We start from the raw sequence: 26,627 nt of genomic DNA on the forward strand, positions 1-26,627 counted from the left end.
CCTGGAGCTGAAATACAACTGAGGCATGGCTGTTATCTCTGGGGCTGAAAGGTCAGGGGATCCAAACCAAACCGCAAGACCAGGGCTATGCTAGGGGAGAAGAGTCACCCGGGGCGAGATCCCACCCTACAGTTGGTTGTCCTATGCTAGGCCCCTGGGCTTTCCACCCAGTGACCTACCTAGCCCCTCATCCTTGCTCTGCTCATGTCAGTCTATCAGTGGTTCTCAACCTTTTGGCCCTTTAAATACAGTTCCTCATGTTGTGACCCAACCATAAAATTATTTTCGTTGCTACTTCATAACTGTAATGTTGCTACTGTTATGAATCGTAATGTAAATATCTGATATGCAGGATGGTCTTAGGCGACCCCTGTGAAAGGGTCGTTCGACCGCCAAAGGGGTCGCGACCCACAGGTTGAGAACCACTGCTGCCTACAACAGTCCCTTAAGCCAAATGATTGCTGGTTTGATTTCCTTTGAGGGCATATGCCGGGGTTTCGGGCTCGATCCCCAGTATGGGGCGTGCAGGAGGCAGCCGATTGATGTCTTGCTCTCATATCAATGTTTCTCGTGCTTTCTTCGCCCTTCTCTCTAAAAATCAAATACAAAAAAATATTTTTTTTAAAAAAGAGGGGAGGGTGCTATCCTTTGGCCTTGCAGGATCACAAACATCTGTGGCCTACACTCATCAAATTCTAGCCCAGCTGGTGTGGCTCAGTGGTTGAGCATTGATCTATGAACCAGGATTTAAAGGTTCGATTCGCAGTCATGGCATATGCCTAGGCCCCCAGCAGGGGGCGTGTAGGAAGCAGCAGATCAATGATTCTTATCATTGATGTTTTTATCTCTCCTCGCTTCCTCTCTAAAATCAATAAAATATATTTTAAATGATAGACATACTTCTTTATTCATTTTCTTTTCAATCCTCACCTGAAGATATTTTCCCATTGATTTTGAGAGAGAGTGGAAGAGAGAGGGAAAGACAGAGAAATATTGATGTGAGAGAAACACATTGATTGGTTGCCTCCTGCACATGCCCTGACCAGGGCCAGGGAGCAGCCTGCAACCAAGGTATGTGCCCTTGACCAGAATTGAACCTGGGACCCTTTGATCCACAGGCCGAGGTTCTATCCACTGAGCCAAACCAGCTAGGCCCTAGCTGCTAGGCAATGAAATATATGCATTTTTAAAAATTCTAGTAACACCCTAGCCACTGTGATAACTGAAAACTCACAGCCCCCAGCACTGCCTTGGAGGCCTAGCATAGCATAGATCAGGGGTCCTCAAACTTTTTAAACAGTGTTCACTGTCCCTCAGACCGTTGGAGGGCCTGACTATAGTTTAAAAAAAAACTATGAACAAATTCCTATGCACACTGCACATATCTTATTTTGAAGTAAAAAAAACAAAACGGGAACAAATACAATATTTGTATTTGCATGTGGCCCGCGGGCCATAGTTTGAGGACCCCTGGCATAGATAGCATAGCAGAGACAGCCTCACTTCCCTGCTAAAATATTTGAATACTTGTTAGGGTTAATCTCATTCCTTGATACAGCCCACCTGCCCACCCTATAGTATCATTTCTGTCAAGTCTTTTAAAAGAACCCTAATTATGTTCAGGTTTCAAGTTCAACAGGCAACCCCACCTGCTTTTCCAGGTACGAGGTGAGCTCCTAAGACTAACAGGGATAAACAGGATCAAGCAGTGTGGCTTTAAAATTTAAATTCGCCTAATTTAAGTATTGCCCGTGTGCTCACTAATTACACTGTTATTAGAACTGAAGGAAAAGCACAGGGTGGTTACTAGGCTCTAGTATCCAGTATCCAGTATCCTGTTGTAGGGAAAAAACACTAATGTCATCAGTTAGGAACTGTTACTCCACCCTGTCCCCAAATCCGAGTGTTATAGTGAAGCTTCTCTTAAGAGGTCAGATGTAACACTGGTGTTACAGATTTCAGTGTTCACAAGCAAAGGGAAAATACACAGAGTTATGAGATTACAGAGTAGAGCGCTGTAAGGATGCCAGTTATATTTCTATCTCAAGAAATGGGTCTCCCCCTGGCCAGGTGGCTCGGTTAGAGCATCGTCCCGAGGACCAAAAGGTTCCGGGTTCAATACCCGGTTGGGGCGTATGTGGGAAGCAACCAATAGCTGTTTCTCTCTCACGTTGATGTCGCTCTCTACCCCCACCCCTTCTCTAAAATCGATGAAAAAATATCTTCAGTGAAAGAAATGTTTGATTTGTGAGCTGTGACATTAAAAAAAGAGATTTTCTTCATTATCTTCACCACCATGCCATCCCCAAGTCCTGGCCACCTTGGCCTAAACCTGTTATCACTTAAGAGCAGGTGATAATCTCAACTCTCATCTATAAAGATAGACCCTCGATCAGTTTCTTTATTTCTTTTTTTCCTAATCCTCACCCAAGGACATGTTTAGAGAGAGAGACAGAGAGAGAGGAACATTGATCCATTACCTCCCGTTTGGGCCCCAATCGGGGACTGAACCCACAACCCAGGCATGTGCTCTGGCCGGAAATCAAACCGGCAACACTTCAGTGCACAGGACAAAGCTCAACCAACTGAGCCACTCCCGCTAGGCCCAGGTCATTTTCCTAATTCCAGTGACCTAGGCTGGAGATGGTAAGGAATTTGGAGAGGAGTGTGCCGAGCCGGCACTGCCATGGGCGAACCTGAGAGGGAGTGCTGAAGGATTTAGAAAAGACAGACGAGACGAAAGCTGGGCGCTAGGTGGGACGCTGCCCTCTCTGATAGAGACAGCGCCAGGGCCTGCAAGCCGAGTCTTTATTTTATAGCCAGATCCCACGAGGCAAAGAAAGGGCGTAGTTACACGTTCTCGCGGGTTTCGAATCTACTCAATTACATGCATCTGATCAAGCTTTGTTTACTTGCGGCACCTCCCACAACCCACATCACTCAGCCACGTGGGGCCACAGGTTCGGACCATAAGGTCAGGCTCACAACTTTGGCTATAATTGTGCTGGGAGGGCTTTGACCTCCAAGCTGGGACTTGCACGTGGCTTTGCCAGGAGAGGACCGTGCCCTCTCATTAGTCCCAGGCTTGAACCTGTCCAAACGCTGTAGCCGCTCTCCACAGAGGAGAAACTTGGAGTTACACAAAAATGCAAGGTTGCCCAGCAGATCCATTTCTGGAATCACTTTGAAAATGAATAGTCACGTAGGCTTGAGGTTACTGGACACATTGGTTGTGTCCAGGTTTTATCCGCTCACTACCTGGAGTCCTTGAACTGTGTTCATTTCCTTTCTTGTGGAGACTTAACTCTAGTTCTTATTGTTGGTTGGGATTTCAGAGTAAGTCTGTGTGACTATCCAAAAACTGTACATGATGACACTGTTCATTTTGGGGTTTTGGAGGTCAGTCAGAGGTTTAATAAGATTCCAATTAAAGGGCTCCCCAGACCCCAAAAGGTTAAGAATCACCGACAGAGATTTTTGCACATTCACACATATCCCAGAGACATTCCAAACTCCCATGATGCTCTGCGCAGTGTCACAAAGGGATGGCTTAGTAGTTAAATAGTTAAATGTGTGAGGAATATCACGAAATGACAGGGAAAAGCAAGCAAAACTGAATTAAGTAAAAATTATAGAGAGAATATCCATGGCATTTCATTAGGTTGCATTTTATTTAGATAAATGAAAATTTGCCCCCAAACAGAACTAGGAATCAGATATTGTCTTAGGTTAAAGAAAACTGCTAGGCTTGAAGCTTACACTGAAAGCTAAAATTTTCAGCCCTTGACTATCTGTAGCTCCAAACAGCAAAGGAAACTTCTGGAACAAAGTAGACATGTACAGAGAGAGACAACTTGTGTGAACCATTAAGAAAATAACCTTTAGGGGCACATTTTATAGTCTTCAATTACAAGAAGTGGCGAGAGTTTACAAGTCTTGCATTGCTTTCTGTTGTACATGGTTCCATAGTAATGCCAAAAATAGCAAAATTTAGGCACTTGCTCCAATTTCTGCAGTTTACACGGTTACTATGAACTTCATAAAGTAACGGCAGCTTTAGAATTATAACACAGAACTGTATTTCACGCTACAGTTGTTAATAGCATTCCTCGTTAGTAAAACAATGTTGCTTAACAGACAGAGGTACAGAGCTCGTACAGAAGAAATCCAGGGCCGGTCCAGATGTAGTCGGAGCAGAGTCATGAAGACCAGTTGTGATGACCTGCTTGGCCACATGTCAGTACAAATGTGATGAAGTGGCGGGATGGAATTTAAACCAAAAAAAAAAAAAAAAAGGAAATCTGCTTACCACAAACGACACAAATCTTTAATCTGCTCAAAATAGCACAGTTTCTTCCTGCCAGAGAGAGGAAGTTGAGTCAATATTGGAGCTATCATTGAACTCCTTCCAAATTGCTGTCATCTCCAATACTTTTTGGTTGATCTTCAAAAACTGACACCAGCGCCTGGCCGGTGTGGCTCAGTGGTTGAGCATCAACCTATGAACCGGGAGGTCATGGTTCTATTCGTCAGGGCACATGCCCAGGTTGTGGGCTCGATCCCCAGTAGGGGGTGTGCAGGAGGCAGCCAATCAATGATTCTCTCTAATCATTGATGTTTCTAAATTTGACACTAGCACTTTTTTACAAAAGTCCCAAGTTGGCCAGAGAGGCTATTTAGATCAGCGGTCGCCAACCTTTCCGACCACCATTGGTCTGTGGGCCACCAGTTGGTGACCACTGCTCCAAAGGCTTCCTTAAACCAGTGGTCGCCAACCTGTCGGACCTCATGGACCACCGGTTGGCAACCGCTGATTTAGGTCACAGGTTTTTTTTTAATTTGGAGATTTTAAAGTTTAACAATTAAGCACAGGTGGCTATTATACATGAGAGTAATTCCTAAAAGCTAGTCAGTACTTTCCAGCTACAAGGCCATACACTAGAACCGATGTTTTATTATAGTCAGGTGTGTTGGTATCAGAGCAACTACTCTTCACTTCTAACAGCAAATGTTCTTTCTGCTAAAAGGCTATTCTAGTCTTTCTAGAATGTTATCCTTGAAAATCAATTGGCCATTGAAATTAAGTTCTCAAACTGGGAGTACCAAGCTGGAGTAAAATTTTAAAAGTGTATTTGCCAGGCCAGTTTACCTGCGGAAAAGTGGAATTTTAGGGCAGATAATGGACTATTCTTTGTGTGGCAACTGTTCAACAGAATCCTTTATGTATTAGCAAGAATCAGACATCATTTTTAATATTTAGAAAAATCCCAAGATCACCTGTTGCAAGGCAATTTTACTACGAAGCCTTCTTAAAATTTCTTTCTAGAAACACTCATCATGGACAAACATTAATGCAGAAAATTGACCTTTTCAGGAAGATACCACCAGATGGTAGCATTGTATCAGTACCGTCCATCTGAAAAGCCCCTGGTTTATTTTGGCAGACACCTATCTGCTATGACTTCCTCTGAACATGAAGTCAAACCGGTATGAAGTGATCATGCCATACAGCAACTACATTAGAAAGCTCTAGCTTATCCTGCTTGCAGAAGGCGGGAAACATGGATCTCAGCCTTCCTAGTATCTAATAAAACCAGCAAATCTAAGTGAAGCAAATATTTACTAGTAAATCAGTTGTCAAATCACAGTTTATCCAAATGAACATAATGCAACATTGTTCTAAAAGAGTGGGCACAAATATGGCACAGACACAATCCAGCATCTATCAAAATGCCATTGTAAAGCGCCTGACTTGCTTCATGCTGTGTGGGAATGTGGTCCCGCATGTAAGGGCAGAACCCCAAACTTACAGTCAATCCTTTTCTTGAGAGTATGAAAAACATTTCACTACTTTGCCTCAGGATTAAGCCCACATCTGTCCAAACCACCATAACAATTAGGAGAAAAGACTGGAAGTTAATCTACTACTGAAAAAAAAAAAAAAAACTTCCATCCTCCATTGGGCTTGAAAGAAAAATTTCACAGTAACCACAGAACATTCTGTATGCTTCCGCCCTAAAGATGCTTTTCATTTTTAGCACACTGTGCATCAGAGGAAAGTGGACGACTTCAGAGTAATACTAAACACGGGCCTCGTCCTTAGGGAATTTTAAAGTGAGAATGTAGCTTCTGCTCAGGAATGTTATTCTAGGAAGCTGTTTTCACAGGTGCTACGGGAGGCTCAGAGCTGCCGAGGCGACACCATGGCCCATGCCCCATCACAGACTGGGGTTCATCGGAAGTGTACTCTACCGCACATCTCCTTAAACAGCAGGAAAAAATATACAATAGATACAGGAGGAGGATTACTTAAGACATACATATAAATACATAAAGAATGATACTCCAGTTTGAGAAGTGGAACTAGGTATTGCCAACTCCAGTTCCAGGTGAAGAATTCAGGACCTCGGATGAGAAACACGATATGGCATCAAGGGGACGCTGCGGCAGGCGGTCTTGAGGAGGAACTGGTTCTAGCTCCCGAAGCAGCCTCAGGATTGTCGGGGTTCTCTGGGAATGAGATCGGTTGGCGGGCCTGTTCTAGGGATCTCAAAGTTCTGAAATCTTGGTCTTGAGTGTCATCAGCAGCATTCATTTTCTTCTACCACTTGTCTTCACATTCTGGTCTTGCAAAGACACTCGTGTAACTAGAGGAGAAAGAAAGATTCCAAAGTAAAAATAGTCTCCTTTTCCTCTCTCCTCATTTATATAGCCACAGAAGAGCTGTGAAGGTGAGCTGCAGTCACTGGCCACTTCCAATACCATCGTTTAATTCTGTAAGAAAGTAAAAGGTGCTCTTCCACTTCAAAGCCAATGTCTGTGGTTCCCTAACATGTCACATGCCTGGAATCTTTTAAAAAGTGTTTGTTAGCCCAGCCGGTGTGGCTCAGTGGTTGAGCATTGACCTATGAACCAGGAGGCTGAGGTTTGGTTCCCAGTCAGGGCTGAATCCTCATTGGGGGACTTGCAAGAAGCAGCCAATCAATGATTATCTCTCATCATTGACGTTTCTCTCCCCCTCTCCTTTCCTCTCTGAAATCAATACAAATATATATTTTTAAAAGTGTGACTAATGCTGGAAAAAAATTAATTTTTCCTCTAAAGAGCTATAAAATAAATTTCAGGCAGTATAATATAAACCTACTTTGAGTTTCTAGTTACAAAAAAAATTCAACAGACTAGTTGGTATGGGGCTGAGTGAGCACAACATATTTCTTAGATCTTTGGCCAAACACGCACATGTGGGCCTTTATTTTCTTTGAAAGCAGTCACATTGGGGATAAAATGACATCATTATTTTCATGACACAAAGATGACTGAATGGCATTTCAATGAGAGAGAAAAAAATTAACTAATTAACCCAGATCTCCTAATCTGGTGGACGGGCATTCCCCAATGGCAGGTTCTGCCTAAAATCATCATGGTTTGAACTCCTGCTTCCCCTGTAACAAATTTGCCATCAAATGGCATGAAAGAGGAAATAATTATTTCAGAAGAAAAAGAAGCTTGCTTACATGACGTCTTAGGGTTCCGAAAGTTCTGGCGTTGCTGGCTGCCTCTCTTGTTCCTGCGCCTCCTCCTGTGTTTGTGTTTTGATCTCTTTTTCTGGCTCGCTCGGCCCTTTTCCTTCCTGAAATCCCACTTCCTTCTCTTTTAGTTTTGGTCCATTTGCATCCGGGGACTCTTTGGTTAAGTCTCCCGAGGCCTCGGGGTCTACCAGGGCTGAGATTTGGTTCTCAGGGTAATGGACAGCGTCACGTTTTTCATCTTCTTGGGGTTCATTCTCTGTTCTTTCTCCTAAGCTGGCACGATCACCCAATTCTGGCACACACTTGGTTCCGGTTGCTTCTCGCTTTTCCTGGGTTGGGAGGACGAGCTCTTCAGGCAGCTGGTCATTTACTGGGGAGCCTTTGACCTCAACGGCCGTGACCTCCTCTGCAGCTGCATTCGCGTCTTTGGAAATATCTGAGGGGGTTTGTCCCATGGCGGTCAGTGCGGACTCCTCTTGGGCTGCCTCAGCCTCTGCCGAGCCCTGAAGTTCCCTTTCTTCTTTTTCAATTTTCTGTTCAGCCTCCTGATGGTCAGCCTTTGCCAGCTGGGCCGGTGTCTGGCAGTCGGTGGGTGTTCCTTCGGTGCTTACCAACTGGTCAACGGCTGTCTGAATGACGTCTTGCACAAGTTTATGGCTCTCAGTCTTAAGCTGCAAAATCTCCTTTTCGGCCTTTAAACCTTCCTCTCTCGTTTCACTCACTCTGTCTCTCTGCCCGCTAACCTGCTCGCAGTCTTCTTCGGACTTCCCTTCCTGGGAGGTGGTTTTATCTCCTTCCAGGTCAGCACGGACGCCTTTTGCAGGGGCGGCGGGTATGACGACCGGGGCCGATTCTGTCGGAGATGCAGGGCCTGTGGGCGCTGCATCTTCCCTGGGCTGATCCATAACATCTTCTTGGTCAGAGGGCTTCGCTTCTGGTTCCAAATGTGCATCTGCAGACTCCAAAGGTCCAGCTGCTTCTAAAAGCTTGACGGTTTCTCCTAAGACCTTCTTCTCCACAGCGGCAGCTGTTAGAGGTAATGATGCCTCCGAGCTTTGAACTTGACTGTCTGTGCAGACTTGAACTAGCCAAGGAGAACTTTCTTCAAAATGGAGAACTTCCTTCTCCCCGTCGATGATGGTTACATGAACCGTGTGGACCAGCTGCTCGCTGAGCACTTCGGCTGGTTTTGGCTCAAGCTTCTCTTCACTCACTCGGGCTGCTTTGGCTTCCGCTTCCTCCCTTTCCACTTGCACTACCATCTCTCTCTCCCCTGGGGCTGGAAGAGACTGAGCAGGACTCTGGAATTCAGTATTTTCATTCTTTTGACAATCAGCTTCTTCAGTAACTTCATCTTTAAGGGCAACTTCAATGGCCTTTTTCTGTCCAGCTGTCATTTCTGTGTCTGCAGACACTTCAAGTCCTTGAACGAAGGGTACGTCTTTGGTTTCTTCATCAGCAAACTGGCCAGCCTCCCGAGTCGCCTCAGCCTTTGAAAGAATGGGTACAGTCTCCACTGATACCTCTTTATCTATATGCTCTGGACCCCCTGCAATTTCTGAGTCTTCTTTCTTTTCTTCCTGGGATTGAAGCCCAGAGGGTGCTGGGGGCATCTCTTTCGGTGCAGGAGCTGCCTGGGCCGCCGTGACCTGCGATTTCGTACCGGATGCACCTTCACCCTCTGCGTGGACTTCCATGACCTTGACTTGCTGTGTGGCGTGGGGAGCCTCACAGTCGGCCACGGGGGTGCTTCCACTGGTCTCGCTGTCTGTGAGAGTTTCGGCCGAGTCGGGGCCAACAGCCTGTTCCAGGACGATCTCTGATTTTACCCCAACCAAGGTTTCAGTTTGGCAGGGGGTTCTGAGCTCGCTGGACTCGACGCTCTCGGGGACTTGAGGGACTTCTCCAGCGTGTTCTGGGGCGGCCTGTCCAAAGACCTCCCCTGGTGTCAGAGTCTCAGCTTTTGTTTCTCCTGCGTGTCCCCGCAACACCACGTCCACCTCTTCCTTCAGCTTCGACACGGGAGGGTCCTCTTCGGTCTCCTCCACCTCTGGCAGCTGGGATCCCTCTTTCCGCGTTGTGTGAATCTCGGCTCCCGGGCCCCTGACATCGAGCTGTGACGCTTCTCTAACCCTTTCCGCCACCGCCTGCAGGACCTCCTGGGTCCGCCTCTCCTGGCCCTCCACGTCGGGCTCGCAGCCCTCCACCTCCTGAACCGGCGTGGCCTCCTCAGTGGTGTCCGGAGACTCACTTAACTGGGAGACGGCCGAGACCATGTCGGTGGTCTCCTCGGCGCCAGATGCTTCGGTCGCCTCCTCGGCACCAAACGCCTCCGTGGGTTCCGCAGCCGTCACGGCCTCGGGAGTGGGTTCCACCTCACTGGTGAGGGCGTCACCGGCATCTCGGCTCTCGGGCAGGGCTTGGGTGACGACGGGGCTGTCCTCTGCCCTGACCTCTCTTTCCAACACCCCTGCAGGGGGTGGTCCAGCTTCCTCTTCGGCTTGTTCGAGGGGCCCTGTCGCCGAAGCAGAGATCCAAGAAGGCGACCTTTCCTCCATATGGGTCACGGCCCTCGCCCCATCGACGACCGCCACAGTCACGGTATGAACCAGACTCTTGCTGAGCTCCTCCGACACAGAAACCGCCCCCTTCTGCTCGGCCTTCTCCTCCCTCTTTTGGGCTTCCTGCGCTTCCATTTTCTCCCTCTCCACGGCATCGTACTCGGACAGAGGGACCACGGCCGGGACGTCGGAATCGTCTTCGTTGACTTCTGTCGGCCCCGCATCCTCGGCAGTGGCGTGATCTTGTTTCCCATCCGACCTTTTCTTCCTCCGGCCAGGAATAAATTTCTTAATTGAAACCCAAGATTCTTCCTTCCCGGGTTCCACCTCTGCCGCTGAGTGTTCTGCACTGGCCCCCGTTCCAGGGTCTTCGGTTTTCTCTTCCAGTTTGGACTTGGATTTTTTCCTCGGGGTGACCAATCTTTTAAAGGACTCCCAGGTGGAAACGCCCTCCCCTTCCGAGGGGCTTCCCGCTTGCTCAGGGGAGGAGCTTCCCTGCCCTGGGTCGTGCTCCTGGGAACCTGCGGGGACAGCCTCCGGTCCTGCCTCTCTGTCTTTTCCTGCTTCGTCTGGTTTGGGGCCTTCTCCTGCCATCGGTTTCGGTCCCTCTTCCTCATCGGAAGAGGATGCCTTTCTTGCTCTTTTCTTGGACGATCCCACACAAATCAAAGCTTCCCAAGACACCGAAGTGTCAACCTTGCGCTTCGGCTCCTCCCCGTGTCCTTTTCCCTCCTCTTGCATCTCCGAGGCCGCGCTCTCCGTGGACGACAGCGTGGCGCTCTTCACCTTCTCCAACTCCTCTTCCTTGTCGCTTTCCGAAAGCCTTCTAACACGTTTCTTGGGCGTCACCATCTTTTTGAAAGATGCCCAGGGAGTCACACCTTCTCTCTTTTTTTCTCCATCGGAAGTGGCTCCCTCTTCGCCTTCCCCCTCCGGGTGTGCCTCCGCAATCCCTTTCTCCAGGCACGTAATCTCCTCGGGCTCCTCCGGGGAGGAAGCAGAGCTCTCGCCCTTTGGCTCATCAGGGCTATCCGGAGAATCTGCCTGGGCCGCGTGCTGCTCCCCCGACTCTTCATCTCCTCGCTTCGCTTTCTGCTTCTTCCCGGAGAGCTTTTTCAAGCCAGTGCTTGTAAAAAGTTTCTTCAGCGGGCTTCCCTGCACCTTCACTCTCTCCTGGGATGCCAGCATCTCCACCTCGCTCACGATGCCTTCCGGCTGGGCAGACAGCGCTTGCTCCTCAGGACCTGGTTCGGGGGGCTGGGTGTGGTCCCCTCCAGGTGCACACACTGGAGGTTCGGCTTCCTGTGGCCCAGCGTTGGTTTCAGCCAATTTCTCAGCCCGTAGGGGCTCTTCTGTTCCTTCCACCTCAGCTTTCTGCTCCTCTGCATTCTCCGCCGTGCTCACGTGGACTTCTGCAACAATCTCTACCTTTTCATCAAATATTTCTGTTGCCAAAGGGGCAGATCTCTCTTCAGGAGATGCCTGCCCTTGACCTTCAGAGGGCAGCTCCACCTTTTCATACTCAGCTGATAATCTGGCATCGTGGACACTCTCTGTGGCCTCCCGTGGCTGTGGTTGTTCCGAAGCAGCCATTTTCTCAGAGGTATCTTCTGTCTTTTCCTTTTCTTCTGTGTCGACTCTTTCTGTCTCTTGTTCCTTTTTCTTCTCCGAAGCTTCCAGCTCATCCTCCTTGGGCTTCCTGAAGCTGGTCTTTTTGCGCCAGCCAGCCCAGCCTTGAGTGAAGAATTTTTTGAAGGGTGACGCCGTTTCGCTGGCCACTGGACTGGTTGGAGAGTCTGGAGATTTGGTGGGTTCTTTTTCTTGTTTTTCTTCTCCATCTTTGCCTTCCTCGGCTGCTTGACCAGACTCAGCTTGAAGAGAAATCTCTGTGCTGCTCTGCTCGGATTGCCCAGGCTTCTCGGGGTTCTCTGTGGATTGTTTCAGTTCACTTTCTTTGTGTGTTGCTTCTCCCGCCTCCCGGCTGGGCTCTTGGTGGTCACCAGCCCCCTCTGCTTCTCCTGCTCCTTCACCTTCCTCTTTTCTGACAGTGAGTAGCTGGACCGTGTCAGACTTCTCGCTCTTATCCTTTTTCACAGTGAATTTAAAGCCAACAAACTTAAACACCTTCTTAAATCCAACGTCATTAGTCTGGGACTCAGCAGGCTGCGTTAGTTCTTCTAAATTGTTTTCCGAAGAAGGAATCTGCTCAATTATTTCAGGCATTTCCTCCTGCCCATCCTTTGTGATGTCCTGAACAACCGATGAGTTGGCAGCCATCTCTTTATCTGAACCTCTTTCATTCACATCTTCGGATTCTCTCTGGCCAACTGTTAACAGAAAAAAAAAAGGGGGAGGAGGGGAGAAGAAAGGATAAAATATTACAATTCACGAAAACGAAAACATTTTGAAAACACAACTAGCTAACACTTTCTTTAATGTCAGGCAACTCCAGGATAGGCAAGGGTCTTATCTAGTATTTGTGAATCTCAATAGATTAAGGCAGGATCTACTTCTTTCAAATGACCTTAAAAAATTCAGGTTTAAAGGTACTACTCTGCTCTGTCTGTAAAGAGAAAGTTAACAATCTCAACTACCAAAAAACGAGTAGCCACAGCATCACAAAGGGCGGGTCAACCAGACGGTGTACATTCTGTTGCAATGAAAAATGGAATCACATATCACACCCACGACCTAGAACCCATCAAGTTTTAGACATCACTTCTTCCACTTTATAGGAAACACAGGGTTAAGACACTAGAGCTCCTTGGGAAATTCTGGTTGGGTCAGGGAAAGTATGAAGAATATTTTTCAGGAGAGCAGAAAAGAGGAACTCCAAAGCTGAGGGAGGCATAGCAAAAGGACAAGAGCCAGCTTGAAGGCGCTCCTTCTGGCCAAACTTTGAAGCATAAAAAAGAATAGTAACAATGATGGGTTACCAAGCATTTAATAAAATAAAAAATCCATGAATCGAGAGTGATACTAAAGCCCTGGCTGGTTTTGCTCAGTGATTAGAGCGTCGGCCCTACACCTAAGGATTTCAGGTTCTATTCCCGGTCAAGGGCACATACCTGGGTTGCAGGTTTGATCCCTGGCCCCAATCAGGACTCAGGCGAGAGGCAACCAACCGATGTATGTCTCTCTCACATCGATGTTTCTCTCTCTCTCTCTCTCCCTCCCTCCCTTCCACTCTCTAAAAATCAATGGGAAAAGATATTCTCAAGTGTGGATAAAAAAATAAATAAATAAAAAAGAGTGATACTAAAAGCATGAATGGGAGCAGGGAGTACTTCCTTACGAAAAAAAATGCCAATCAATCAATTCAGATATAACGTCCATTTTGATCCTTGTAGTCATTCTTCTGCATCAAGAATTAAAGATCTCTTTAAGTGTATTTCCATGCTATGCACTACTTCTTATAAATGTCCCCAATTATAAAAAACATACTCACAAACACTTCGTATGCAACACAAGAGGTGTGACCTTTTTTGAAAAGGTGGATGATATCACTGGAAATTCACCAGAGGAAAAATGTCAAGACCCCCCCGCCACACACACACACAATAAACTCTATTCTAGTACAATTTTACTAATAAACACAAACATAAATTTCCTGCCACTAAGCATGAGGTAAAAACAAACCCATTCACTAACCTTTCTAGAATTCAATAGAACATGCAGGGAAACTTTGCTCACATAGTGGGAAAGCAGGTGTTAACCACACCATCCTCCCCACCCCTTTTCCTTCCATGCTCCTACATCTGCATTTCAATCTGCAACACTTTTTCTTAAATTCTGGGAGGATGGGGATATGTTTACAGTCAAAACCAGGGAAACAAAGATGAGCAGCTGCCAAGTGGCGAACAGAACAGTTACTGGTAGTGCTTATAGCTTAGCAAGATTCAGATGTTTTCTTTACAGAGGGGAAATATGGGCTGAGCACATTAAAAAATGTATACGTATAGGATTACAAAAAACGTTAAATCCTGTCAACTGGTCTGTAGTCTCTTTTTGACCTAAGTAATCCTAGGAGCTACTCTTGTGAGAACGTCTGGAAGATGTTTTTACCTCATGCGGGCGCAGATGGCGCCTTCGTGCTTTGTGCAAAGGCTGGGCAAAGGCAACTCGGCCTTGATTTCAGCTCCACTAGCCTCCTGCACCCCGCGGACCTGTTCGGAGACGCCCTGCTTCCTAAAATACCGCTTCGATCACCTCAGGAAGCTGTCACACACCTTTAATAGCCTCAGGACCAGAGGGCGGCCTTCCAAACTACCAAGCCTGACGGCCAAGGCTTACACTGGGTTCCAACATAAAAGCCAACTGGGATCGCACACGTGCGCATTCCCGGTGGGTGTCCGGCCCCGAACCACGTGCGACTGCGGCTCCGCACGGAGCTAGAACCCGCCTTGAAACCCGGACCCCGCTTTCTGCCTCATTGTCTACGAGTCGGCCGCACTCAGCTCACGCTGCTCGCCAAACAGCAATGCCTGCGCCCTCCGGCCCCGCACCCCCCCCATTTGGGTCACCTCGGGGCTCCCCAGGGAGAGCATCTGTCGGCCCTCGCTAAAGCTGGTGAGGTTTCCGCGATGTAGCATTTTCCACCTCTGCTCCCGCCACTAACGGAGAGCCAGTGGGCCTCAAAGCCGTCCCGCCCGCCAGGTCCCCGGGGTGAACCTCCGATGGGGGGCGCACTACTCACGGCAGAGGTGACTCCACCAGGGCATGGTGCCCGCCTGGCAGGGGCTGTTCTACAGGGGCCCGGGAGGACCAACCTTCCCCTCCCGGTTGCCCCATCGCGGGGTGGAGACTGTTGGCCGCCAGGAGCCAAGCTGCTGACGACAGCGCCCCCTGGGGGCCACCGAGCGCGTCACAGAGGGAACCCTCAGGTGGCCCTGCGCATCACCCCAGTGGGGTCCCTTCTGCTGTGAGCCTCGCCGCTGCGGGGTCCCCGAGCGGCCTCTCTCTTATCCGCACCCCATCAGGCAGAGCGCTAGCGGAGCACGTGCCCTAACGCTCTGCTCTCAGAACGGTGAGTCCGCATCCAGCAGTCGACTCCAAAGCCCGGGCATGGCCTGAGCCAAAGCACGCCTTTGCTAGGTCGTAAGAGCTTTAATTTCTTGAGTATTAATAGCACAAGGGCTGGGACCTCGTGCACGTTCCCATTACAAAGTTATCATTTATAGTCATACATGAAGTCTGTGTTTGTAAGTGGTCATGTGACTTGGCCACTGTCGAATGGTAGGTGGGTGGCATCCCTGGTGGGCCAAAGGCTGGCAGAGGAGCAAAACACAAATTTTATCATTTTAAAAGAAAAACTAATTCCATATTTTTCAAAGTGTCAAAATTCTTATTTTTCATAAATCATAACTTTTTATAATTTGTAAATGCCACTTATGACAAGAAGTATTTACACATGTCAACTCCCACACTTTGATGGGAAAATTGCTGTATGTCTAATGTGGCTAGCAATTTAAATTTCATTTCAGTGTAAAAAGCTGGGTGTGTTTTTTTCATGGTTACTCTCATGTTAAAAAAAAGGAAGGAAGGAAGAAAGGAAGGAAGAAAGAAAGTACACATATCCTACCCACCCACTCACAGATGCAAAAGAGTACCTGACGTCATTGTGTGCAGCCATCACGAAAAAGACTGGATAAGCAAGTACAATGGGCACTAAATGGGGGTCAGAGGGAAGGCAGGGACTGGATATTTGCATGCTTACTAGTAGGAAGGGTAGGTAAAACCTGGTTATACAGGGGAGAAAAAAGGCAAAATCTGTGAGGGACAGATAGACATGGGGTGCCATACCCTGAGAAGGACAGACCCATGGCAAAGAATGCAGAACCCGAATTGAATCAGGAGAACACAAACACAAAATAAGGAATGTGGTGGAAATGAGGAGAGAACTATATGCTCTGAACATGTCGGTGTTTTAAAAGGCAGTGGTTATGGAAATGTTCCAGAAGAAAAGATGCTGAAGAATATAATACCCAACCCAAACATGGATGTGGGTCAAGGGAGAGTGTTAAAAATGACGTCATTAGAATAATGGGTAAGATTGGAATAAGGATGCTCAGTTATTTACAAGCACTGTAATACTGTAAGTATATGACATTGATCACTGCACTGTGATTATGGAAGGGAATATTTCTATTCCTAAGAAACACACATGAAGAATTTGGGAGTGAAGGACCATGATGGATATAATTCGCCTCCAAAGGTTCAGAAAATTGTATCTCATGCTGGTTTTTGTTTTGTTTTCCAACATAGGGACTCAATAATGAAGCACATATGTTAGCAATAGCTGCATCTGGATGTTCCCTGGACTGTTTTTATTTTTGCAACTTCACGTAAGTTTGACGTTATTTGTGTGTGTGTGTGTTTTAATACATTTTTATTGATTTCAGAGAGGAAAGGAGAGGGAGAGAGAAACATCAATGATGAGAATCATCAATCAGCTGCCTCCTACACACCCCCTATTGGAGATTGAGCAACCGGGGCATGTGCCTTGACTGGGAATCAAACTGTGACCTCATGGGTCAACACTCAACCACTGAGCCACACTGGCCAGGCTGAAGTTATTGTTTTTTAAAAATCACTCAGAGGAGTAAACAAGTGCAGATAATAAAAAGTTAGAAAACAAAAACTGAGAGCATGATGATTCACCCTACCTGATTTCAGAGGACACCGGATCTTTGTCTCACATTATCTATACTAGTAAAAGTGTAATATGCTAATTAGACCGGTTGTTCTACCGTACAACCTTCCGGATGAAGCCGGGGCTGCGAGAGAAGCCCGGGTCCTGGGTGCCAGAGGGAAGTTGGTGCCAGCAGCCGGGGGAAGGAAGGCCTACTCTTGCACGAATATCGTGCATCAGGCCTCTAGTCTAATATAAATGCTATCAATGTAGTGAATAATAGAAAAACTACTCTCCCTTACGCTCCTACCCCCTACAAGAGGAGACAGAATTCAGATAGAGAAGAAGGTTAAAGCGCATGCATTCTGGAGACAGACTGGTGCTTCCATTTCGGCGGCACCACCGGTGAGCACGGGGCCCTTGGCCAAATGCCCTGACGTTTCTGTTCTTGTCCTCAGCTGCAAGGTCACCTCCAGGACTCCCTGCAAAGGCTACTGAGGAGGATGAGCTACCAGTGGGTCATCTATGCTAATAATGAAACAAATGCTAGAATGTTTTTTTTTCTTTCTTACTGTTTCCTTCATAACAGAACTATTTGTTTTTAATTATTTTTACCAATTCCCAAAAGAATTAATATAAATTATAGGGCATTTTAACATAGAGAAAGTGGGGATTACATCCACAGAGACACTGTTCAGAGGTAATCACTATGAATATTTGAATTTTCTTTTGATGAGTCACCCAAAATCTTAGAAGCTGGTATACAGGCTGCATGTTTATTTTTACGTCCCCCTATTGTATGTAACAATGTACGTACAATATTGTACCTATTGTACCAACAATGTACGTTGGTCCAGGTTTTCACTACCACACGAAAAGCCCCGGTCCAAAGCCCTACATGTTTTCGAACAGAAGAGGGCAGCAGCGAGCAGCTTTTGGCTCTCCCAACAGGAAGCCACCTTTCCCAGGACCTCAGCACTAGAAGGCCTGCGGAACCCCCAGACATACCCTTCAGAGATCCTTTCAAACTCTGAAAGCCGAATGCCATATTGCACCTTTTTTTTTACCTCTGTGACACCCAACATAAACATGTCAAGGGGGAAAAAGAGGGGCACAGGCATCCCTCTCGCCTCTTTGCATTAAGTAAAGATCTAGATTCTGTACCCCATTTCGGACTGAGTGCGGATCAGATGTGGCTGAAGCCCTCTTTTCTGTGTTAAACTCCTTCCTCACTTTCCCACCCCAAATGTACAGCCAGGTCAGCCCACATTACCCAGGTCTGGCTGAAGGCAGAGATCTCCAAGCAACCCTATCTCTCCCACCCATGACCCAGTTTGTGCGTTAGCAGAAACCTTTGGTAAGGTATTTTCATGTGCTGTCTACACACGGGTTCCGGATAAGTGAGAGATTACAGCTTGGTGAGCAAATGGAGTCAAAAGAACAGCCTAAAAGATGCGGGGCACATCCCTGGCCGGGTGGCTCAGTGGTTGGAGCGTCGTCCTGCACGTTGCATGAAAGCAAGAAGTGATTTCATTTTCTTTTTACCTCGTTTGAATTTTATTTCAAAACATTTCAACACGAACAGTGTGATCTAACAAGAAGTGATTTTTAAAATAGCGTACATACAAGGTGCTTTCACGCATTTAATTGTTTTCTTTTTCTTTTTTTTTTTTATTATCTCACTCATGTAATGGTGAAGTCTAGTGTAACCAGCGCTCTCCTTCCCCAGGCACATCGGGGACTGCTGGCGGTGACATCTGGAACTGGTTAACTTTCCCCTACGAGTTGCAGCATTGTCCTGGAACGCTTCCAGGAATTCTCTGCATTCTAAATCCACCCCTTAGATCCCACACACCCCACGCCCCTTGTTTTAGGGCTCACTAACCAAAAGCCTCCAAGGGGAGGTGTTTAACTGGGATTAGAACTCAGATAAGCCAAACCCACCACAGGAGCACACAGGTCGCCACCCCCTGGCCTCACATGGTGTTCCATGGACGCATCCTACCCAAGAAGAAAGGGGCCCCGGACGAGGTACTCGGCACTGACGCTTCTGTGGGACAAGAGGAACCTCGTTTTCGGGATAAAAGGAGAGTTAAACCCCCGCTTTTTGCAGGGTGATTGTGAGGAATAATGGTCAGGGCCACACTGTGGGCACTTGTATGTGGCAGTTATTATTACTACTCTCACAGTTGTGCGGGTATCGATTCTATGTCCCCCAAGTTGCTTGACAACTATACTCTGCCTCCATGGCAGATAAAAGCAGCCAGGGGAAGGGTTTTTATTTCATCTTGGAAAATGACTTGCACAGAGAAATGCGTGATACATCATCGAGACCTTGCCTGAATGCGGGAGGAGTCTTTCTTCAACAGTTTACTGCAGATTTACAGAATGTTGCTCTAATTCCTCATGGTGCTTTAGTTAGTCTCGCTGTGTGTGAGTTCCCTAATTCAAGAAGTTTTTGTGTTTTTTTTTCTGGCACACCATTGATAAGTGGGGGGAGGAGACAACATCTCTTTGATCATCATATCAAATCATCTATTTTCTAGATTTTAAGCTAAGTTATTGCTAAGGTGATATGTGGGAAGGACCTCAAGAAAGGCATGTAATGTGAAGGCTCAATCGTTTCATCATTCAAATCCTGCTGCCCCCGTTTGAATGGTGGGTGTGGGGTCGGGGAGGGGAGTCAGCTCCTTCAGCTTTTCCCTGCTTTTCAGAAATGAAAGCTCATTCCTAAGTAATTCTACCAACATGTCATCATCCTGTTCTCTTCCTAGTAATTGTGAAACTTAAAGCTCCTTGCGTAACGTAGTGCTAAAGGACTGGAATAACTCACATTTAGGTGAGTAATCTGATATTTAATTAATCCTGAATGCCAACTATAAAACTCTTCATTGCTTTTCAAGATTCTGACCAGCTATATAAAGACAACTGGCTATAAACCTTCCTCATCAGGAAAAGTTACAGAAGGAAAAAAAAAAAAAAAAAGACGGTTGAAATTCCCCTTTTCCACTGCGAAATGTTTATTTGCTGTTATACTTTTTAGAGTTAGGATTTCCTATGCACTTTCTTTTTTCTTTTTTTTTAATAAATGAAGCCTATTTTATTATTTCAAGTGTTAACGATAAAAAAAATTTCAGCACAGCTGTTGCATTTAAAAAACTGAAACTACATACTATGTTTCTAGTTCAATAAATAGATGAACCTGATGTCTTTGAATGACATAACAATTTAGCATTGTACATACAGTACATCCTATGCACTTTCTTATTACCAGAAAAAGGGTACTAAATTTTGTCACATTCTCCATTGTAATAGAAGTAAAACTCTGAAAGCAATGGAGCCAGTTACTTTAAAAATTAGGTTGCCTTAAAAATTAGAGAGCCCTTCACCAACCACTTCAGATCACATATGATTCCATTGGGATGATCTGAACCAATTTTTAAAAGCCCCCTCAAGTTCTCTAAGTTTAACTTCTGGCTCGTGCTAAATAGGACGACCTTCCTTTCCCATAAGAAACTCAGCCCGTGATAATCAAGTAGTGACTATAGTAAAGGCCAGGCTGTATATACAAAAAGCACCCAGAAAAAAAGGTTGATGGGAGGAGCCCCACCCCCAGCTGTGACCCACAGACCACACTCTCAGGCAGCCTCTCTCAGGGTGGGGCGTTTGTATATTTCATTCACAGGAAAAGTAGTGATCTGGAAAAAATGGGGAGTCTTGTGTTTCTAATTTTTAAATTTTGTATAGTCTGTGTCATGATCACTTCTAAGCACCATGCAGATTTGCATGCCAGATAAAGGATAGAAAGTCTAGTCCAGTTAACTTTGGGAAGGAATTTTAAGGAAATCGCAAAGTAAACAAGCTAATCTATAGGAAGTGAGAGATGTTTTGTGTTTGGCTAAACTTCCACATGTACTTAAAATTCTTTAAGAGGACAAGGCTTTGCAGAAGCAATTATATTGAGTGGGGGAAAGGTAAGTCCTAAAAATTCTTCTATGGAAAGAACACATGTAGCTTTGGCGAGCGATGACCTCAAACATACAGAGAAGAGCTGGTCTTGTAAACCTAAGTGAGCAAAAGGAGTTTCAAGCTCTTGACGGCGGGGAGACGGGAGAGAGGAGGAAACAGGCAAGTTCCTAAGCGGTCACCCCGTGATAAAAACCAAGTCAGAGGAGCTACAAGTACAAGCTGCAAGTCTGATATATGTCACTCGTTGCCTAGAGGTAGGTACCAAATAATATCAGTCCTACTCAGCCAGCCTTCTAGAAAGCAAGCTTAAGAAGCATTCATTTGTACTATGCGTTGTCTACATGCTGCTACCTGCTGGCCCCCAATTTTCCAGTGTCTGTTTCTTTACTGAAACCGCCACTTTGACCAGTGCTAACATTTCCGTCCCCCAAATCGCCGCGGACCCTTCCTGGGGAGTTCCAAATAAGCAGGTTCACATACAGATATTACAGTTTCTCAAAAACAGGGATTTAATATTTCATGACAACAGCAAGTGATAAGGCTTTCGCAACCTATTTTGAACTTCACCCCCATGAAGGGGACAGTCCCCAACAAAATACCTTCCAGGTCTCCCCTAGACACAGCGGGAAGATTCCTGCATCGGCAACAAGAACACATTAGGCTTGTTAGGTTCTTACTGAACCACGGAGAACGCGCTTCCTATCAAACAAGTCAGAGCCCCGAGAGAATCACACGCCCACCAGTAGGTCCTCCAGGTCCCCCCCAAATGCAGGCCAGAGGGGAGGCGGCCTTCACTCCACCTGCCCGGGCCCTGCCCGCCTCACCTGTGATTGTGATGATGCCCAGCATGGTGACCAGCTCCTCCCGCTGCTGCAGCGGCCGGCGCGGCGCCCACACCGTGCGGTCAGGCTCTGTTCAGAGAGAACTCGGCGCCAAGCCACCCTCCCCAGGTACCGGGGAGCTGCTGCACAAAGCGGGGAGGATGCGCGTCCCGGGCAGTTATAGGCGGCCCCACCCTCGGCCCGCCGCCCGGGCCTGGCCCCGCCCTCGCCGCCGCCGCTCGGGGACTCGAGCCGCGGGTTTCCTTTGCCAGGAGAGCAGCCCTCCCCGGAGCGGGGCGCTCGTGGTCAGTGAGGCTCTGCACGGACCCAGGGAGGGTTTAAACGTTGCCGGGGCCAACAGGACCCCGAGTCAGCGGCGTTTTTATCTAAACCATGACTTCATTCCTGGCACCCCGTTAGTTCTGTATCTCAGCTTTTAACATGATCGCTTTAAGGGAATAGCCGCACGGATAGGACGCTCTGCTGGCGTTTTTAATGGTGTTCTGCGCCCTTCTGTTTGTTTAAAAGCTGGTGAGGTGCAAAACACGGCTCCTCTGTAGCACCTGAGGTGCGTGCTGTTTCGCCATCTGTTCCACACACACACGTTGCACGGGTCTGAGGGCTGGTGTCCTGTTTCCCGGACTCTGAGAAGGGCTGTGACAAGGCAAACTTTGTGTCTTCAACCCTTGATCAAGGCAACTTTTAAAAAAGCCCAAATACTCGAGCATTCATTCTGTTTGGTTTTAAGCTAGATTTTTAGATCCAACAGTGCCACATTCCAACATACAGACACTATCCCTCCTCTGATAGCCAGGCACACAGCAGAAGAATCAGCCAGAGCCTATCTTAGAAATTAAGAACATTTTAGGCAGCCCTAATTTTTTGAAAAATCTTCAATCAAGGGTATGTTTTTATTGATTTTAGAGAGAAAAGGAACATTGATGTGAGAGAGAAACACTGGTCAATCACCTCCCTTATGCACCCCCAGCGGGGATTGGACCCTCACAATCTAGGGATGTGCCGTGACCAGGAATCGAACCAGAAACCTTTTGGTGTAAGGGACGACACTCCAGCCAACTAAGCCACCCGGCCAAGGCAGGCAGCCCTAAATTCTTAAATTCTTTTTCACCAAAACTTCGGCTTTGTTCTCTATATAAAGACGCAAGGTAACTGATAAAAGAGTCGGTGTGCTCTCATAATTTTGACACACTCTTTTGTATACCAATCTCCGGTTAGGGTAGGCCCATATAGGCCCCCTGGGTCAATTTCCTTCTTTTCATCCTTTTCCTATTCATCTCCTCATGCCCTGCCTGTCTGACCTCATTAATACAGGCTCTTCCTCTAAGCAAACAAAACAATAGTTTTACTATTTCTCTTTTCTTTAGACCTCGAAGATCTTGTTCCTTACTTCTAGGGGCAGGGAGGGAGGTGGGGTGCATAGGGTGTAACAGGGTGGTGTGGGTTTATCAAGAAAAAACAAACTAGTACAGAAGTCTCAGCTCCTTCTGGCCACGAGGGGGCGCTATGCACCACATTCAGGCCTAAACTGAACAGTTAGGAAAGCTTCGTTGCTGGCTATCTGACCTTGTTACAAAAATCAGCTTCATCCTCTCCATAGACCTGATTTCCCTCTTCTATCCCGGCAGATGCCCAGCCTGGCCCGAAATCCACGTGGCAACGGGGAGCTGTTGCTCAGAGTGAGCCACTTCCCAGCTTCCTAACCTGTTATCCTCCATGAAGGAGCCTTCACTTTGGTTCACAAATTCCTTCCATTATAATAGGAGTCTGGTGAGTGAGAGATGGTGCTGGTGCTAATGGTCCCTCTGCAGCCCACACAGTAGCTCCGCATTCTTCCCTTCCTCCCACCCCACCATGCCCCCAGCCCCAGCCCCAGCCCCAGCCCCAGCCCCAGCCCCAGCCCTGTGGCTGTGCTGATCACGGATAAAGCCGGCTCTGGAGGCTACATTTGTGACCATTAACTGAGTGGCCTGTAGCCTTCCCAAGCATGGGGATCAGCCCACACACTGGGTCCCCAGGTGGAGCCCACAGTCTGTGTCCCCTCCCAGACTTGTCCCAGGAGGCCCGGCTACCTCCAGGATCTGAGGCCCCAGTTCTCAACTCCAGCTGCTGGGGACAGCACAGGGCTTCCGTTCACTTGGTGTCACCTGTGAAGTACACATGTTCCACTTACGGGTGCACACACCGATTGTGACCTTGCTTCACTGCCGCGCCATCCGCTCCTTCCATCCCCAAAGTGTAACTTCTAACAACAGGGTGAGCAACAGCTGTTTCCCTGAGCTGGGTAGGAAGGTGCTTCACTAGTTACCAAGTTTAGGTCCAAAGCAACATTTAAAAAGGCAGATGTGTTGCTGCTCAGTTGTCACTTCAACTTTTAATTTATTTTGATGACACTGGTAAAGACACTAGCACAATTGATTTGATATTCTTAAAGAGGCCGTGTAGAAAGCCGTTGGCTCCCTTAGCAGACAGTTCTCCTCTGTTCCCCACCTCTAAGGGTGATCAACCACAGGTGTGTGGCCTAGCTGCTCCCTAAGCCTCCATGTGTCTGGATTTAAAAAGAAAAGTCATCGATCAGGACAAATGCAGGAATAAAAGATGGCACCTAAGGTGAGTGCATAGTGCAGGCAACCTACTTTTATAACCACTTCCATTCCGTTTTCTTGCTTTTGTTAAATCAGAACTTTTAGAGGATGACATTATCACCCGAAGCAAAAGTTATGGGAGAATGTTTACCAACAAAATAGACGACAAAAAAAAGTGTTTTCCCCGAAGGTGTCAGGTTCAATTCTCAGTCGGGCACATACCCAGGTTTCAGGTTCTATCCTTGGTCAGGTGTATGCGGGAGGCAACCAATCAATATTTCTCTCTCTCATTTTCTCTCTCTAAAAAATAAAGAAAAAAAATTAAAAGAAAGCTTCTGCAAACTGGAAAACTGTGAACAAGGAGATGAATATATACATTGAATCTAAATGATACCTAAATGGCACAGGCTGACCCTACTGGTTTGGCTCAGTGGATAGAGCGTTGGCCTTCGGACTGAAGGATCCTGGGTTCGATTCCAGCCAAGGGCACATGCCCGGGTTGTGGAGGGTTGCAGGCTCAATCCCCAGTAGGAGGCGTGCAGGAGGTAGCTGATCAATGATTCCCTCTCATCGTTGATGTTTCTATCTCTCTCTCTCCCTCTCCCTTCCGCTCTGAAATCAATAAAAATATATTAAAAAAATATATGGCACAGGCCGGGCAGGCTCTCCTGGGCTCAGCATATTTTCAAGTCTCCCTGTGCTACAAACACAGACAAATACCAGCTAATTGAATTTTATGGTCCAGTTGAATTGGACATGTTTATACAGACACGGATATTTTGACTCAAAATCCTCAAGACAAATAATCAGGAGACTAGTTCCTCAAAGGGACAGTTGTGATACAACAGAAGAGCTAAAGGGACTTAAAAGCACTGACCAAGGCAATTTAAAGAAAGCAAAGGGAAAACAAATATTTAAAAACACAATCCAAATAACAGAAGTGACATAAAATAAGTATTATGTCTCCTTTTTATCAAGTCCACCTATTTTACACTCTTTGATCTGGCAATTCTATGTCTATGAAATATGCCAAATGAGAGGTATAGATTTATGTATGAGAATGTCTACCGCTCGGGACGTATAATATGTAAGAACCTAAGTGTCCCAATGGTAGGAAAGTGTATATCGAACTCCTCAGTGGAATATTTGTGATTTATAAATCTACACCTCTTCAGGGCAGATGCAGGATAAAATTATATATTCCATATAGTCCTAATTTTGCTTTAAAAAAAAAAATATATATATATATATATGAAGCTGAGATAAAGAGACCTGGGAAAAAAAGCCAACCATAATGAAATCATGGGCAATTTGTCTCAGAATTTCCCTACATTTTACTAATCTCCTAAATGCCCTGCTGTCACTCTTACGGTGAGACCGAAGCACACTGGACACCTGGCCCTGGTGTCCGGGGGGCCCAGCACCGCAGGGCCCTGAACCTCCGATGTTTATCAAAAGTGCAAGGCGGCCTAAACCAGGATCTTAAGCTCCCCAGTCATGGACGCCAATGTCAGCAGGCTGAAATCAGACGGGAATCAGAGTGCGATCTTTTTAAAGTTAGGCAATCAGGAAAAACCTGCTTCCCTACCAGGTTGGGTCAGATCCGTGGTCAGGAAGGAGTGCTACCCCAGTGGCCTGTGTTGGAGTGGCCTGCTCATCTGAAGGCTGAACACCTGTCTCTGGGTGGTCCAGAGGCCCCAGGGTCTGAAAAGCTGGCTTCCCCTTCCCGGCCTGGTTCTCCTGAGAGCTATGTGGCCGGGGGCAAATGTCCCTGGGCTTCAGCTGGTGGGAGAGTAAACATACCACCCAAGCTAATGTTATTCTGAGGGGCAAATAAAGGTTAACGCCAGCACTTCTGAGTATGTTCTAGAAGCAGAGTACATGTTAGCTAGCCGGCTTATTTTAAATCATGCATTCCTTTTTTTTTTTTTAGTTTTTAATGACTCATCCTTTTATTTAACCAATACGGCAAAAATCTTTGCATTTAAGACTGTCAGAAGTGGGAATACAATGTAAAAAAAAAAAAAAGTCTTAAGGTTCTATACATATCAAAAATTTGCTTTCCCAGAAAAACTGTATCATTTACTCTCTTGGTGGAGGAAAATGCCAGTTTTAACACATCCTGGTCAGCATTGTAAATCATGCATTCTTAATGTTGACAACAGCTGCCTCCAATGGGTGAAAATGGGTTCCTAGTGAGGAGGCTAAAAAAAAAAAAAATAACTTTATTATTTTTTAATTTATTTTTTAATATATATTTTCATTGATTTCAGAGAGGAAGGGAGAGGGAGAAATAGAAACATCAGTGATGAGAAAAACCTCATTAATCAGCTGCCTCCTGCATGCCTCACACTGGAGATCAAGCCTGCAACCCTGGCATGTGACCAGGAATCGAACCGTGACCCCCTGGTTCATAGGTTGACACTCAACCACTGAGCCACGCTGGCCAGGCTATCTTTATTGATGAAAGTAATACAGATGTCCCTTTCCCCCCATTAATCCCTTCCAGCCCT

General features: G+C 46.7%; 1 protein-coding gene across 2 annotated transcripts in view; it reads right to left on the reverse strand.

The window, feature by feature from the left end:
* Nucleotides 1-3,647: 3,647 nt before the first annotated feature.
* AKAP12 (A-kinase anchoring protein 12) overlaps nucleotides 3,648-26,627 on the reverse strand; it is a 73,691-nt gene continuing 50,711 nt past the window's right edge. The window contains exons 1-3 of one of the 2 annotated variants that reach the window (XM_070417467.1): nucleotides 21,515-21,645; nucleotides 7,515-12,417; nucleotides 3,648-6,647 (exon numbers count right to left, since the gene is read on the reverse strand). In XM_070417467.1, coding sequence (XP_070273568.1) covers nucleotides 7,523-12,417; nucleotides 21,515-21,539 — 4,920 coding nt within the window. In that variant the 5' untranslated portion in view covers nucleotides 21,540-21,645 and the 3' untranslated portion in view covers nucleotides 3,648-6,647; nucleotides 7,515-7,522. Of the gene's footprint in view, nucleotides 6,648-7,514; nucleotides 12,418-21,514; nucleotides 21,646-26,627 lie in introns of those variants that run through there. The other variant, XM_070417466.1, reaches the window with a different exon arrangement.

Source organism: Myotis yumanensis, unplaced genomic scaffold (assembly GCF_028538775.1).
Source record: "Myotis yumanensis isolate MYYU_CA2020_CCGP unplaced genomic scaffold, mMyoYum1.0.hap1 SCAF_6, whole genome shotgun sequence".
NCBI lineage: Eukaryota > Metazoa > Chordata > Mammalia > Chiroptera > Vespertilionidae > Myotis > Myotis yumanensis.